Here is a 16,541-nt window from a genome sequence, read left to right as displayed (position 1 = left end):
AAACTTTCTTTTGAATTTGAATGGCCAACCAACTTATTTTTATCCAGATATTTGGCGCACAAGGGTGGGCGTGGGATGGCTTCTGCGTAGAGAAAATTCATGAGAAGTTGCTTCTCGTGAATTTAAATATGCACAGAAGAAGTGAGGTGGCGCAGGGAGAAAAGTCAAGGTGGTTTGAACCTAATTGAGCCAACCTAATCTAAATAGGTTAAGCACAATTAGAATAAATTAAATCTAACTTAATTAGGCTTAATTAGGCTCAATAAAATTCTAATCAAATCAGGAATTAACTAAACCTAACCCCTGATCAAATCAGGGACTAAACCACCTTAGCGATTAGGTCAACATTTAACCTAATCGGGTCAATCCAAAGTGAATCCAATTCAATTGGACTTGATCCAAAAATAATTACTCAATCAAATTGAGTTAATTAGTAATCAAATCACTAATTAAACCTCTCATAAATATTGAGTCCAAATCTGATGGGCAATCAGGCATCAGAGACCATCGATATGAAACCCTGATCAAAGAGTTCAAATTTCAAATTCAAAATTTAAAATTCAAAATTTTGACCCCGGTACCCAAAATGTGTGGAACTCATGATCAGAGAATCTTAATTCTCAATCATAGAGTCCCAGACACATAAGACTCATAATCAGCCATCTGATCAGAAAGGAACCACTAATGTGTGTGACCCCGCAGGTTCGAACCTAAGCCGGTAGCACAGGAATCAATTCCTGTACTAATCGAAGTGACCATCTAGCAATGGTACCCGATGATCGGATAGGTCGAATAATTGCAATCGCAACATTCAGAACCTATGTGAATATGGTTATCGTATAATTCATCCTTTTTGACCCCTGTGTTTAGGACGACTCAGGGTTAAACTGTCAACCCTGATGATATCATCCGAATCGTGCTCAACTCAATTAGTCCTGTGACTCCTCACTAGGACTACCCTGGCCAAGGTTTTGCTAAATTAAAATATGACTGTACACAGCTCCTAAATTGGAGTGGTCAATCCCATCTTGACACACGCACCGACAAGTCAAGTACTTGACTACACCCAGCAGCCTTCCGTCATTGAATTAAAAATTCAGGTAGTCCAGTGCCTAAGTGCAGTGAGTTGCTTGCAAGTCACCATGGTGGTCTCAGGTCGGAGGGACATTTATACTCATATCCCATCGGAGCAAATCTTGACAGCAGAAATAGCTCCGGAGTTGGTCACGTTCAGTGCAGATGTACCATTACATCTCACCTGTATGCCATACCAGTGTCTCCACACTCTTTGGTTATGAGGACAACCAACCCATATGGCACACAACGACCTATGCTCGATAAACGTTGTCGTCCTTGGTAACAACGTATTATTTGATCGCGAACATGTTTAAGGACTAAGCGACAAATCCTCCTTTGTCGAGTCTAAATAGTCCTAAGAACTTTACCACAACACAGGAGTTCATTAGAAGATGAAATATTTGTGATGAAAAAATATCAAAATAACTTTTATTTATTTATAATTCATGTACTAATACAAAAGGAGCACAACCGTCAACAGGCTGACGATTGGCTTTGGGACACTATTCCCAACAGGGATATCATTCTCGATTAAGAGAATGTCATCCACGTACAAGATAAGAAATACCACAACTGGACCATTTGCCCATTTATAGATACAGGGCTCTTCTGCATTCTTAACGAAGCCATATGTTTTGATCACCTTATCAAAATGCATGTTTCAACTTCGAGAAGCTTGCTTCAATCCATAAATAGATCTCTGAAGCTTGTACAACTTGAACTCATCTGTGGATGTAAACTCCTCAGGTTGTATCATATACACCTCTTCGGTCAGCTCTCCATTCAGGAAAGCTATCTTTACATCCATCTGTCAGATCTTATAATCCAGATGGACAGCTATTGTAAGCATTATCCGAATAGATTTGAGTATTGCCACAAGGGAGAATGTCTCGTCATAGTCAATACCATAACGTTGACGATATCCCTTGACAACCAGATGGACTTTATAGGTCTCCACCTTTCTATCTGTACCCTTCTTTCTTTTGAAGACCCATTGACACCCAATGGGTTTAACCCCTTCAGGTGGGTCAACCAATGTCCATACATCGTTAACCTTCATGGACTCCATTTCAAATTGCATGGCTTCAAGCCATTTCTCAGAATCAGGTCTCTGCATTACATTCATATAGGTGATTGGATCCTCATCGTTCTCATTGAGTTCGATGGAATCACCATCTCGGATCAAAAAATTATAGTATCTGTCCGACTGATGCGGTACTCTATTGGATTGCCTTAATGGTGCAGGTACATTGAGCTTCAGATCTGATCTAATCAAATCCGACTCAGGTTCAGCTATTGGTGTCGGTCTTTCTACCTGTTGAACTTCATCAAGTTCAACTTTAGAGGCAATAGTTTCTTCACCAAGGAACTCCTTTTTTAAAAAGGTTGCCTTAAGGCTGACGAACACCTTTTGTTCATCAACATGGTAGAAAAAATATCCTTTGATCTCTTTGGGGTACCCTATGAATGTGCATTTGTCAAACCTAGGTCCAAGTTTATCTGTAACTAATCGTTTGACATAGGTCGGACACCCCCAGACCCTAAAGTGTGAAAGTGCTGGCTTATGCTCTGTCCATATCTCATATGGAGTCTTAATTACAGACTTACTTGGAACCCTATTTAACAGATAATAGATCGATTCGAATGCATATCCCCAGAAGGATATCGGCAAGCTGGCAAAATCCATCATGGATCGGACCATGTCTAACAGAGTCCGATTTCTCCTTTCAGACACACCATTATGCTATGGTGTTTCTGAAGGAGTCCATTGGGACAGAATCTCATTCTCTCCTAGATATGTGAGAAACTCATCAGAAAGGTATTCTCCTCCTCGATTAGATCGAAGAGTTTTAATACTCTTTCTAGTTTGTTTTTCTATTTCATTTCAGAATCGTTTGAACATTTCAAATGAATCCGACTTATGTTTCATCAAATAGACATATCCATATCTGGATAGATCATCTGTGAAAGTGATGAAGTAAAAATATCCACCTCTAACACTTGTGCTCATGGGCCCGCATACATCAGTATGTACTAGGCCCAAGAGCTCAATAGCTTTCTCACCTTTTTCAGTAAAAGATAACTTGATCATTTTATCAAGAAGATAGGACCCACAGGTTGGAAGTGATTCACAATCACTGACTTCGAAGATTTTCTCTTGAGTCAACCTGTTTATCCTGTTCTTGTTTATATGACCTAGCCTACAGTGTCATAAGTAGATATCTGATACACTATCTAATCTAGAGTGCTTGCCAGTGGAATAGACTACGTTAACAGGTTGTGATAACATATACAGACTATTGTTCAAATGTCCTCAAAAAATAGTAACATCATTCATAATGATATTACAAATTTATTTCTTTATTAAAATTTCATAATCATTTTTGTTCAGAAGGCCTACAGAAATGATATTTAAAAAGAAAAATGATAATCACTAAGAACAATGGTATGAGACTCAAATACAAGTTTCAAGATTCCTAATGCTAGAACTGGTCTTCCATCTTCAACGTTCAGGAACCTCTCGCCTTGCTCGAATCTCCTACTGACCTGCAACCCCTGCAATGAATTGCAAATATGGTAAGGGCTACCGATATCCAATACCCGGTCAGTTATATCACAAATAGAGAAATTGCAAGGAGTTATCGTATAAATACCTTGAATACCTTGCCCAGCAACAGCTTACTTCTTTCTCTGCCTGTTCGGGTCCAGAGAGACAATGTACTAAGGACAGTTCCTCTTCTAGTGCCACCGCTTCTTGCAAAAGAAGCATTCAGCTTGACTTTTATCGGGCTTGGTCTTTCTGGTCTGGCCCCACACTGATGTCCCAGCCTGAATTTGCACCTTCTTCACTTTCTTCTTCTTGTTCTTTCCTTTCTTCTTCTTGTTCTTTTCTTTCTCAAAGGGTTGAGAACTAGAAGATAAATCTCCCACTAAGTTCACTGACTCCTTGTGGAGTTGGTGATCCTTCTTAAAGTTCTGAAGCTACCCCAGTAACCCGTGGTAGTTTACTTCAGGCTTTGTCATTCTATAATGAGTGAGGAATGGGAGATAAGACTTGGACAGTGAGTTCAGTATTGCATCTTTCTCAAGCTACTCATGCAAGAAAAAGTCGAGCTTGCTCAAATGCTCTATCAGCTCAATCATGTACAATATATGATCAGTGATAGAGGTACCATCCTGTATTTTGACGTTGAAGATGGCACAACTAGTCTTGTGCCTCTCCACGTCATCGGGTGTGCCAAAGGTATCCTCCAACACTTGAAGCATGTCCTTTGGCTGAGTCGTCTCAAATCTACGACTGAACTCGTCACTCATGGCAGCCAGCATGATGCAGCACACCGTGGTCCGATCACTGAGCCACTTCTGATAAGTGTCTCTGATTGTTCCATGTGCATTGACAGCTGGCTCCTCAGGTGCAGGATTCGTTATCACATATAGGATCCGTTCATGCTCCAGGACTATCTTCAACTTTCGATTCCAGCTATCGAAGTTGGATCCCACCAACTTATCATTGTCCAACAATGATTGGAGCGATAGGGAAGTGGCCATATCTGCACAAAGAAAAATCATAACCTAATTAGTAATTGATTCATTAAACATAAAGATTTGGACTTTAATCAAAAAATTTCTTCCACTATTTTATTCGAATTGGTAGCCTCTACCTCTAATTCAAGGAATTATTCTAATTCCTTAGTGGGTACTAGAATCTACTTAGACTGCACACAAGCTCAACTTTGGTTGGCCAACCCATTTACATCTAAGGGTAGGTTCATAACCAATTGTTTCTCTAAATAATTTTTAGTAATTTTATTTTTGCCCCAGTCCCTAATCAATAGACTTTGGCCTCCACTGAAAAGGTCTGGTTAGGTCCAACCATTAACATGACTATACTTAGTCCATCTAGCCAATGAATGATTAGGCCCAACTTTGGTTGGCTAACCTAACCACCATTTAGAAAGATACAAACAAGAAATCATATTATGAATGATAATTTCATCGATCGATAAGCACCAGACCTTTGGGCCTTCAATGATTATCCAACTGATGAACCCATTATCATCCACTTAATGGGAGGCTATGATCTAGTTATCACCATAACTATTGTATTTTAAGGACCTAATAATTTTAGAAAATTTAATTGATTTAGAGGATGAGATCAGATGAACCAGCTTATCATGATCCTCTCACTGGCTTCACCAAGTCAGCTTAAGGGAGACCATTAAAAGGGCTAGTCTAAGAGCACCTAAATTAGTCACACTGATTTACCTAGCTGACATGGGTCATCTCGAATAGTCAAGTGATCCGATCAAAACATAATTTCACCAAAAGGCCAGGTAAGTTATCCTCCCAAAGCTTGCCTTAGACACCATCAGAAATGGTCAGGTAAATGGACTGTCAATTAAAAACCACCGATCTGATTTACCTTAGACACCAACTGATTTAATTAGTTTTGATTAGATCAACCTAACAGTTCGTGCTAGACCGCTTAGTCAAGAATCAAGTCCATTTGGTTCTCGTTAAAGACATGGACTTGACCAACTACAACTATTGTAATTGATCTAGAGAATCCTTAATCTAATCTAAGACAACAATTGATTAGATTTAGTCAATTCTCTAATTAAGTCCATCTTTAATCTAACCTTAGGTCTAACCCAATTAATGGACCTAATTTTCACTAACCCATTAACCCAATGTATTATGGTTTGTGTCTTAAGTTCTTCAATTCACAATCCTAGAACTTAATCAAAACAACATCTTAATTCTCAATTAAGTTTTAGGCAGAGGGTTGGGGTTCAACTTTTCGAAAATAATTTTCATGTTTATAAAATATTTTTACAACATGATTTTACCAACCAAGTTACATGTTTGATTCATAATCAAAATGCAAGTGAAATAAGCATGAAACTACTTTAGATCTAATCTAAACAGGTTCATGTAATTGAAATAATTTTAACTTTAAACTGCATAAATTTTTCAGACAAATATATGATGGTTCTTTGCACGAAAATTATTAACAAAAAAATTTTATTTTAGATTTAAATATCTTTTAAATCTAATAAATCATAAATTTAATCTAGATCATATCTAATAAATTTATGATTAAAGATAGATCTACACGAATTAGGGCAACTTTTGCACTGTAAGGGGTAAACCTTACAGCAGGACAACCTACAGTTCGTGATTGATCTAAAAATTTTAATTTCAGATTTAACAATCAGATTATAAATTAGATCTAATCTAACAAATAATTTAAGCATGTATAAATAATCATGTAATAAACAACCTGGCTCTTATACCAATTGAAGGAACCAGATCTAGGGTTTCAGAGTTAGATCTTGAAACTTTTTCAAGATCAGACAGAGGAAGACTAAAATAAACCAAAATTTATTTTATAAAATTAGAGAATCTCTAGATCTAAAATTCTATTATATGATTATTACATGATATTAAATCAAAAATTAAAATATAAAGAGCAAGAACTACATGTTGATCATATCAACATATTTCTATACTACATCTAATGTATGTAAAATATAATAGATCGGATCTATTACCTTACAAGTTAGACGTTCTAACTTTGCTGATCCGAGCTTGAGGATGATGTTATGAGCTGCACATGCATCCGACCTCTAGGAGTCATTCATACGAGCCCACGAATCATGATCAGAAGTCCTGGTCCAGAAAATCAGCATAGTATACTAGTACTGCGCTGATCCTTCTTCGATGGTCGATCAGATGTCTCCTTCTTCTTGATTTGGACTCTTCCAAAGATGAGAAGTAGGAGAAGAAGTTTTAGATGAGACACTCTCAGAAAACTTATAGATGGAGGGAGGGAAGAGATGAACCCAGCAACTCTAGAAGAAGACCCTCTTCTTCTTCTCTTTGCTCTAACCCAGACACCTAGTTTTGTATCTATTAGATCTCCACACCCCAAGACTTTTTCTCTTTAATTTTTAGATACCCCAAAGGTCTCTCAATGCTCTATATTTCACAAAAATTTTATGAAGAAATTCATTTTAAATAGAGAGATATGAAGAGTTTTTGTCTAGGTCAAATACCTAGTCAAGGATTATCCAAACAAGGCAAGACAAGGGGCATCCAACTCTTGGGTGTCCCCTCCTTCTTTTTCTACCATGGACCACCAGCAAAGGGTGCATATTATGTGCCATAAAATTCATAAAAATTTCAAAAAAAATTTGAATAAAATCAGTGCCATAAGGAAAGAGTTTTGGTTTCTTAAAACTCTATCTCATAGAATTTGAAATCCAAACTAATTCCTACTTTGACTTGATCCACAACCACATTCCATGTAAGAGAGAAAGAGAGAAAAGTTTTGGACATGTATGAAGATCTGGGAGGAAAGATTTTGTCGTACAAAATAAGAGAAAGTGGGCGTGGGATAAGAGAGAGTGGGCGTGGGGGGCTAAGATGGCGCAAGGTGGAATCCTAGTCTTACTAGGATTCAATCTAAGACTTGTTCAAATTTGGTTTCTCAAACCAAAATCAAATCAACCTAATTAAAATAGATTTTAACCCAATTAAGAGTCTAATTTAATCAGATTAAATTAGATTTAAATCTGACTTAATTTTTTAATCAAATTAGAAATTAGGTTGACCCAAGTCCTATTTGAACTAGGACTAGTTTTTCCTTGCACTTGGCTTATCCAATAAATCAATTGGACTTGATCCAATCAAGCCCAAACTAAATCTAATTAAATCATATTTAATTAAGCTTAATCTCAACCCTTTGACTTAATAAAATTAAACCAATTAGTAATCGAATTGCTAATCGATTCTCCTACAACACTTACACTAGGTTAAATGTCAATCGTATTAATCGTTTAACCCTAGAACGATTGTTAATCATTGATCAACCATCCGATCGGATCGTGAACTCTAATGTGTGTGACCTCATAGGTCCGAATCTAAGTCGGTAGCATAAAAATAAATTTTTGTACCAATCAAAATGACCATCTAGCAATGGTACCCAATGACCGGATAGGTCGAATGTGTAGAACAACATCCTTAGAATCCATGCTGATATAGTTTTCATATAATTTATCCCCTTGACCAAAATGCTCATAGGATACCTCAAAGTTCAACTGTCAACTTTGATCAGGTTGTCCACATTGTATTTCAAAATATCAAATCCATCTGATGGATTACCCTGGCCAAGGTTTTGCTAAATTGAAATACAGCGATTTATTCTTCTCCAACTCTTGGAGTGGTCAATCCCATCTCGATCACACTCTGACTTCGCAAGTACTTGACTGTGCCCAGAAGCCTTCCATCACTGAATTAGAAATTCAGTTAGTCCAGTACCAAAGCACAGTGAGTTGCTTGCAAGTTACTGAGGTGATCTCAGGTCTAAGGGACACTTATACCTATATCCCATCAGAGACATTCTCGACAGCAGAATACTCTGGAGTTGGTCACGTTCAATGATAATATACCCTTATATCTTACCTGTATGCCATACCAGTGTCTCCATACTTCTTGGTTAAGAGGACAACCAACCCATATGGCCTACAACGACCTATGCTCGATAGAGGCTGTCGTCCTTATTAACAGTCTATCATTTGGTCGTAAACAGTTTTAAGGACTAATCGATAAATCCTCTCTTTATTGAACCTAAATAGTCCTAAGGACTTCATCATAATAACGGAGTTCATTAGAAGATGAAAACTTATGATGAAAATATCAAAAATATATTTTATTTATTAACAAATCAATTATAATACAAAGTTGCTCAACCGTCAACAGGTTGACGATTTGCTTTTGAGACATATTTTCCAACAAAGCCATCCTCTTCACGGCGGTCCCTTCAACCTCCATCCCTTCCCACATGTAACCCATTCTTCCCCTCTTCTTCCTCTCTATCCTCTTCTCCTTCTTGTTTTTCTTCTCCTTCTTTAATCTATTCCTTATTCGCGATCATTTTTCTCTCATTTTCTTCTTTTTTATCCATCTTTTCTTCTCATCTTCTTCCTCCTCTAAGCCCATCTATGAATAAGGGGTATTTTCGTCCAATGAAAAAAAATCTAACATCATTTATTGATAAAATGAATGACTGGATCATATTGGAACATATTGCTAACTAGAAGGGTTAGTTTAATATTTTTTAAAGTACAGGGGTGTAAATAAAATTGAGTTAAAATTAAGAGAATGTTCTATAATTTATCCTAAAATAAAAGGACTCAGCACCTGTGCCACAGGCCAAGTATCATGTCATGGATCTCCAATGGTTGTGAGGCAGATCTTTAGTCAAAGGAGATTATTGATTGAAATCTTATCTACTTACCACAGCTAGTAACCTAACAAAATCTTACCACCATCAATCAGACGTGGATAGCTCCCAGAATCCAATCCGAAAGGAGACTGGATACAATGCTTTTTCTAAATATTGTACAACCAAAGAGCTCATGCACAACTTCCCGAAAGGGAACACATTAACTTTTGTGATTCAGGTAACAGTATCAGTTTGAGAAGAAAAATCCTTATGCAACCTGTAAAAAGAAATGCTCTAGATGACAGACCTTCTTCTGTTCTTGCACAGAACTCTCTGAGCAGTCCCCAGTCTTCCAACAATTTCCTTTTCCCGCAGAGATTGGTTAAAGATCTGTGATCCTGGAAGCATGGCATGCTTCGGTTGAGCTGGTGAGCCAAGAATCACTCTTTTCTGCACACTAAAACACAACTTGCTGACCGATTGTTGTGCACTACTTAAACTACTTAAATTGGCTGGGCTCGAAATAAGTCGAAGCTTTTGTCGAGGAGAAGAAATGGTTGGAATCTTTGATTTCCATAGTGCCTGCACATGAGGTGGACTTGCATACTTGCTGCTGGATGCAATGCTTCCAAATTTCCTTGGCGTGCCTGCTGCTTGCGGTGTTCCAGGTAATGAAGTAAATGTTGCCACTGATCTCCTCCTTGGGACTCTCAACTGAGATAAATGAGTGGTGCCAGTTATCTGATGCTGTTGCGTTTCAGGCAATGCTTGTTGTCTTTCTGCTTCATTTGGCAAGATAGCAATGGAGGCCCTCCTCTTGGTCTGCACTGGTATATGACGGATGACGGGGGACAATGATATCCTTCGTGCTTTGTTAATACTTTTGGTTGGATCAATAGCAGAGGCTTTACTTGTTGACAGAATGTTCTCTTTATCATGTACCAGGGGAACTTTTGTGGTGCTACTTTTGCGAGGACCTAAAGGTGGCAAGCGGTTAGTGATTCTGCTCAAAGGAGGCCTCTCCTTGATGGGAGCAAGTGGTGGCTTGGAGAGTTTAGCAGTATCTCTGGAGGCTCTCTTTTCATCAGTTAATTGGTTCTCAAGATCTCTAACCTGCCACCATTCAGCCAAAAAACAATCAGTTTTTTTTTGGTGGGGGTGGGAGGGAGGAGCTAATGACTCTTAGTAAGTAAACTGACTGACATCAATACATATACAGGAGAAAAATATAAAATGAAATTTTTGGAGCAAGAATTATCTGATATAACATGTCCAGCCTGAGAATTTCTTCTCACTGATAAACTTGCAAACAGCATTAACATTGTACATATGTTCTTTTTTCTGATGACTGGTTCTCATGTCAGTATTGTACCTTCTGTTGATAATGCTTGCATGTTTGCTCAGCATCTCTGATCTGTAGATTCAAATGTTTAGAGGCTGTCGTAAACACATTTTCATGAAAAGGGAAAAGAAATAAATTCCACTATGTCCACACAAGACATAAAACACCAAGTAAATAAATGGTAAATAAAATTCATTTCAGCATTAAAGTGATGCTTCTATTAGTGGGTCAGAAGGTTGACATGGCAAAATTTTAAAATAAGTTAAAATTAAGTTTGGTTATTTAATTGTAGATTACCTTCTCTTGAAGAGTTTTAAAGACATGCTCCCGTGATGCATATTTGAGCTGCATCAACTGCAAGCTTTCATTTAATCTTGCTGTTTCCTTTTCTTCCTGTCGGAGCTTCTCTGTCTGTACAAAAAATATTCAGATCAGCTACTCTATCTTAAAGTAAACCCCTCCTCTCTCAATTCATTAGAATATAGAAGAACTACCATCTGTTTAAGCTTGAAACTTTCTGCTGGATCTGATTGTTTACGGGCAGGGCCATGCTCAACTCCCCGGACTCGGCTGGCAAAATTTAATGAGCAGAGTGTTTCTCCCAAATCTGCTGAGCTTGGGCTGATCTGTGCAAACATAAGAGTCTTGCAATCTCCTCCTGTTGTAATTAACATCGCCAGTGTATTCAATGTGCATGCATTATTTTGTCATGCAAACCGTAGAACTAGTAACTAGATTTAAAGAAACATTAACATGCATCTTACCTAGAGAGCTTTGGAGCAGATGCGTAAGCTTTGAGTTCCTGTATTTTTGAACAAAAGATACAGGAGTGAGAGAGGGAGTGAGTTATTGAGAGAGAGAGAGAGAGAGAGAGACCTGTATGGAATATGGGGGTTCTTTGAGGCAAGAGCAGAGATAACATCTCCTAATGCTGAGAGTGACTTATTGATGAACTGGGACTCTTTCAACCTCTCGCCCTCGACTTCAGTCTTTGCAACACGTTCACTTCCAGCTAAATCCACAAGCCACATGTGGCTCCTGTTCCTCTGCCCAGTCACCAAATTCTCACTCTTGATAGTCACTCTAACCAAGCTGCAACGAAGCTAATGTGGTCGTAATGAGAATATTTTAGATGAGAGCTAACATGCAACACTACCTTTTTCTCTAGAAATAATTACAAATCTTCACTTCCAGTCAGTAAGAAGGAAAGTTCAGGAGTAGAAACTAGGCCTATCCATGGATGTATTTAAAAAAAGCAATAGATTCTCACCAGTGAGAACGGCTACTGAGCTCGTTGGCATTGGTTGATCCAACTGATCTGTTCCTTGCTCCAGTTTTAAGCATCTCCCACACCTCATATATGCTGCAGATCTGAGCCTCAACCAACCCAGGCACATCCTGTATTCCGTCTGCCACTTGCTTTATCTCCAACCTTAATGAAATTTATTAACAAAAAACACAACCAGAATGAAATTACAATCTTATTTCAGGTTAGGGAATCATAGTCCAAATAACAATCAAGCACTCCATGGTATTTTCAAGCACAAGAAATGAATTTTTTACTTCTTCGCAGGTTGATCTGTATTGTCTGCCAGAAGATCTCTGATCTTCTCATTATAGACCTCCAACATGCTCACAGAAAATTCATATCTGATTAAGGAGCTTCCTTCCCTGGAACTCTTAAACAATTCCTCCAAAGCTCTGTAGTTAACACCCCTCTTCTCTGTTGTTCCTTCCATCGTAAATGTCTTTCCACTACCTGTCTGCCCATATGCAAAAATGCACACATTGTACCCATCTAGTACTGATTTCACAATTGGCAAGGTCTCCGCAAAGACAGTCTCTGCACAGACAATATTATCAGTCATTAGATCAAATTTCTGAACCGAACCTAACATTTGAAACTAAAGAGGAGATTGTGGTTTTATTTCTGCAGAAAAAACTCCATTTGAAGATTTAATTTGTTATACAAGGAATCAACTGCATGTAATTTTTCTTGCTTCTCCGTTATCTTTTCATACAAATATGGAATTGAGGAATGACTATGATAACCAGCCAATTTCTACACACTAAACTATCTACACAAAACAGCGCACGAACCATGAGAAATCCAATTATGAATCTCGAATTAATCTTTTTCCATTTCCGGTGTCCATAAGAATCATGTGATTCATACAAATACTCATTACCTTAATCATCCATGGACACACATTACCTTGATCATCTTTAGGTCCAAAAACATGATCAAATTTATACTGCTTCTTGGAGGAGTCTGAACAGATGATCTGCAACTCAGTATCCTGTGATGGGTCAAGCTCTACCAAAGAGGAATAACCTTTAGACATCTCTTCCGAGCTCAATGGCCTGCATCTGCAAAAAACCCTTATGTTGCCCTTCAGCTCAATCAGTTCATTATATAGGCGCTTCCTTTCAGCGCACTCTTCTGTGTACTTCTGCTTCAACTTTTCGTATTTAGGCTTGCACTCTTCCAGGCACTTATTCTTTAGCATTTCACAATTAGCCTGTAGTTTTTCAAGTTCATCACTCTGTTCTTGATGTCTCTTCATCAGTCTATTGTACTTGGACCCTACACAAAAGAGAAGATTAGAATTTGTACTGATTAGTCGGTGGTCATCCAAAGCCTTACCTGTCATTTAGAAAAAAGCAAGAAAAGATAAGTAAGTGGCCGATATACCAAGAAGCTGAAGAGCAGAAGAGAGATCAGGAACAGAAATTCCCTTCAGAATAGGAGATGGGATGAGGGCATCATCATCCTCGAGCATCTGGAACGAGACAAAGAATTCAAAAACAATGACTTGACGTATATAAAAGAAAAGGAAAAATCAGAAATTGTTGTTGCCCTGCTCCAGTAACCAAGGAGGGGAGATCAATCACCTGGATAGTGTTGCTTGATTCTTGTTCCATCTCTTTGGAGACAGTTGGGGGATTCAGCTCTCGATCTGAGAGAGTTAGAGAGTAAGAAACCCAATTAATCCATCAGAATTATAATCAGAAAGGTATCTTTCACAAGAAAAACTTTTTCTCTCGAATTTTTCATTTTCCGAAATCAAGCAGGTGACTTCTAGGGTTTGAACTTTTGATGTCCAGAGAAAATTTTATATTTAAGAAAGAAACGACCACAAAATCCAAACTTTCTTCCATTAAACAGAAAAACAGGGATTTTCTAGGGTTCGACTTGGAACGGATCTCAGGCATCTCAGACCTAATTTTCATTTTAGGAAGAGGGTTTTTTTAGTTCGAAAGGGATGTGAGATGCATCACACCTTCATCCAGGAGATAAACGCTGGAATCAGAGTGGGCTAGTAAGGTTTGATCTGAAAAAGATCACAAGATTCTCAGATAAATCCGGGAAAAAGGAGACAACCAAAGAAAGAAACGAGATGGGGGATTGAATGATCGAAACCTTGAACTTCTTGAAGGGGTTTGGATTTCTCTTCCACTGCTTTCGGTGCTGCTTCTATCGATCGCAGGGGAGACACCGCAGGCAAAGCTTCTTCTCCCATCATTGCGGTCTGAACAAATCCTCGGATCTTTCCAAGGGAGAAAAAGAAAACACTCCTCGGAGCTTCAAAGCGAGGGCGAGAGCGAGAGCGAGAGCGAGAGAGGAGCTTTAGGTACTTCTAACGGTCATATGAGTGTTGCGATTTTTGAATTTCCTATGGGAATGGACCGTTGGATTTGCGTATCGCATCGGACCGGTGGCATATCGTATTGGTTGATTTATTTCTCCACAACCGACAACGACTCCTGTTAGATCCACTGGAGGAAAGAAACGAAGCTTAGCCGACCGTCCATTTGCTCAATGTCTGAAATTCTGACTCATATAACAATTAGGGATTTCGGATGGCAATTTAGCCGGTCCATCGTATATCCGGCTTGATTCAATTCAAATGGAGCAATTTTCATCCAATCCGATTAAAACCCATGATAGATATAAGTTTTAGAAAAAAAATATTCAAAGCGAGTTTGAATTGAACATGAAGGATAATAAGCCCCATCCTAAATCCAACCCAATATAATCTTAATTTATATATCCCTTTCAAAACTATAATTATTTTATAATATTTATATATATGTGATTTGATCCGATTCGATTCGATCCTTCTTATATACTCGATCTGATCCGATACGCACTTCTACTTGATCTGATCCGATCCGATCCAATCTGAAGTGAGTAAAGGGTGAATATATGTATCAAATTTTTAATTACAATATACATATAAGTATTAGCTAACCCTACTTATATCTGATCCATTGCCATTCTTGGTAATAATCTGTAAAGAGTACTAGTGAGAAATACTAGATGAATGGCTAAGCTTTTATTATTATCTAAATTCTTTGTAATCTAGTTCTATTTTTTCATGAATCCTAGTATGATGTAAGTTTACAAAAATCTAGATATTAGATTTTAACTACAATGTGGCATGAGAAGGCACATATTTTTGTTTGAAAAAAAAAAATACAAGCTCTCATCAACGAAAAAGGAAAAAATATAAGCAAATAGGATGAAACTAGATTTCAAAAATTTAATTAAAATATTTATTTAAATAAAAAATAATGATAAATGTCATAGCATAGATTTGTAAAATTCATGCTTATGGTTAAAAAGCATATAATTGAGTTATCAGTTTGGGCAACATTGGATAAACACAACTTAAAAAAATTAAAAAAAGATAAAAATGGGATGGAGATATGTAGATGATCAGACATATACTAGAATCTTGTAGCATATAGACACGAATAGGACTTTTAGATCAAGGAAAACAGATTTAAAATTTAAAAAATTTAGAGTGAAAGACTAATAAAACCATTTTGTTCTTGGGAAAATAAAAGGAAAGAAAAAAGAATAGGGATGAATGGAGAGAATGGATTTGGTCAAAATTTTTATTTTCAGCATAGAGGGGTCAAATTTATACTATATTGTCATGGCACAATAATATTATTTAACCATCTTTATTTCATTTCCTATGATAAAAAGGTAAGAGATTTTTTGAGAGACTTCTTCTCTCTCTCACACACACATTCTCTCTCTTCTTATTGTTGAGTGTTGAGTATAGCTTGAATTTTAGTATGATTCGGTTTATCATCCAATTCGACTATTTCAAGGAGGTGATTCGAGTAGATTTTTCATGAGGTCTGTGGTGGCAATGGAGAGTTAGAGCCATCATATTTTTGGACTTTAGTTGATCCGTTTGGGCATTTTGATCTTTTCAAATTATTTTAGAGTTTGCTGACCATATATTGTAATCGTGTCTTTTGTTATTTGAGCAGCCACACACTATAGAGATTATTGCTTATTCTCTTTGTACTTCATCTTTATATGGTAAAATCTCTTCCCATCTTCATCCACAGACGTAGGCCAAAGATCGAATCATATAAATTACTGTATTTTATTTTGTATGTGACTGCTTTTTGTTATTTTGGATTTCACATTAATTAAAGGATAATCTCGCAACACTTAGTGTAACAGTATGGATGTTTATGATATAACCATACTAGATCACAAATGTTCCATGAGATAACAATCTTTTATGCATGTTTCACCACAGTTTTGGATAGCAAATTTGCATTACGCAATTAATCTTTAGGACAGTAAATATTTCTCCTACCATGATACAATGGTCGAAGAAGTTAGCATGATATGTGATTCAATCTTATTCCACAAATATCCCCATCAGATGAGCAAAAAATTGACTTCCAAAAAAGCATCGAGCTATATATGACAAAATTGCCATTTTCATTAGGCTTGCCATATTTTATGGCAAAAGCATGCACTTCACAAAAGTGACATTTTGAGTGTCATACATTTGCACCTAGTGACAAACTATAAGAAGTTCACTGCATTCAACAAAAATTATTAAGGGCAAGTTC

The 16,541-nt window shown here is 37.4% G+C and overlaps 1 protein-coding gene across 2 annotated transcripts; it reads right to left on the bottom strand.

Annotated features, from left to right (window-relative positions):
- Nucleotides 1-9,349: 9,349 nt before the first annotated feature.
- Nucleotides 9,350-14,330, bottom strand: LOC105060433 (kinesin-like protein KIN-14J). 2 transcript variants are annotated; one of them, XM_073261444.1, is made up of 13 exons: nucleotides 14,074-14,330; nucleotides 13,934-13,984; nucleotides 13,545-13,609; nucleotides 13,345-13,432; nucleotides 12,865-13,236; nucleotides 12,213-12,492; nucleotides 11,920-12,081; nucleotides 11,526-11,741; nucleotides 11,414-11,451; nucleotides 11,144-11,307; nucleotides 10,947-11,060; nucleotides 10,680-10,721; nucleotides 9,350-10,420 (listed from the first exon to the last, which is right to left on the bottom strand). In XM_073261444.1, the coding sequence occupies exons 1-13, from the start codon at nucleotides 14,174-14,176 to the stop codon at nucleotides 9,602-9,604; spliced, it is 2,514 nt and encodes an 837-aa protein (XP_073117545.1). In that variant the 5' UTR covers nucleotides 14,177-14,330; the 3' UTR covers nucleotides 9,350-9,601. The 2 variants fall into 2 exon arrangements, with proteins under 2 accessions (XP_073117545.1, XP_073117546.1); XM_073261445.1 differs by lacking the exon at nucleotides 13,934-13,984 and having other exon boundaries at nucleotides 9,351-10,420; nucleotides 14,074-14,329.
- Nucleotides 14,331-16,541: the final 2,211 nt, after the last annotated feature.

This window comes from Elaeis guineensis, chromosome 7 (assembly GCF_000442705.2).
Source record: "Elaeis guineensis isolate ETL-2024a chromosome 7, EG11, whole genome shotgun sequence".
NCBI classification, from domain to species: Eukaryota; Viridiplantae; Streptophyta; class Magnoliopsida; order Arecales; family Arecaceae; genus Elaeis; species Elaeis guineensis.
This window is presented reverse-complemented; position numbering and strand designations above follow the sequence as displayed.

Excerpts from the sequence above, each read along its gene's own strand:
- LOC105060433 (XM_073261444.1), bottom strand. The coding sequence starts at position 14,176 with ATGATGGGAGAAGAAGCTTTGCCTGCGGTGTCTCCCCTGCGATCGATA. Across the intron at positions 12,493-12,864 it reads TGGACCTAAAGATGATCAAG|AGACTGTCTTTGCGGAGACC; the intron begins GTAATGTGTGTC and ends TTGTCTGTGCAG. Across the intron at positions 10,722-10,946 it reads TTAAAACTCTTCAAGAGAAG|ATCAGAGATGCTGAGCAAAC; the intron begins GTAATCTACAAT and ends TTGAATCTACAG.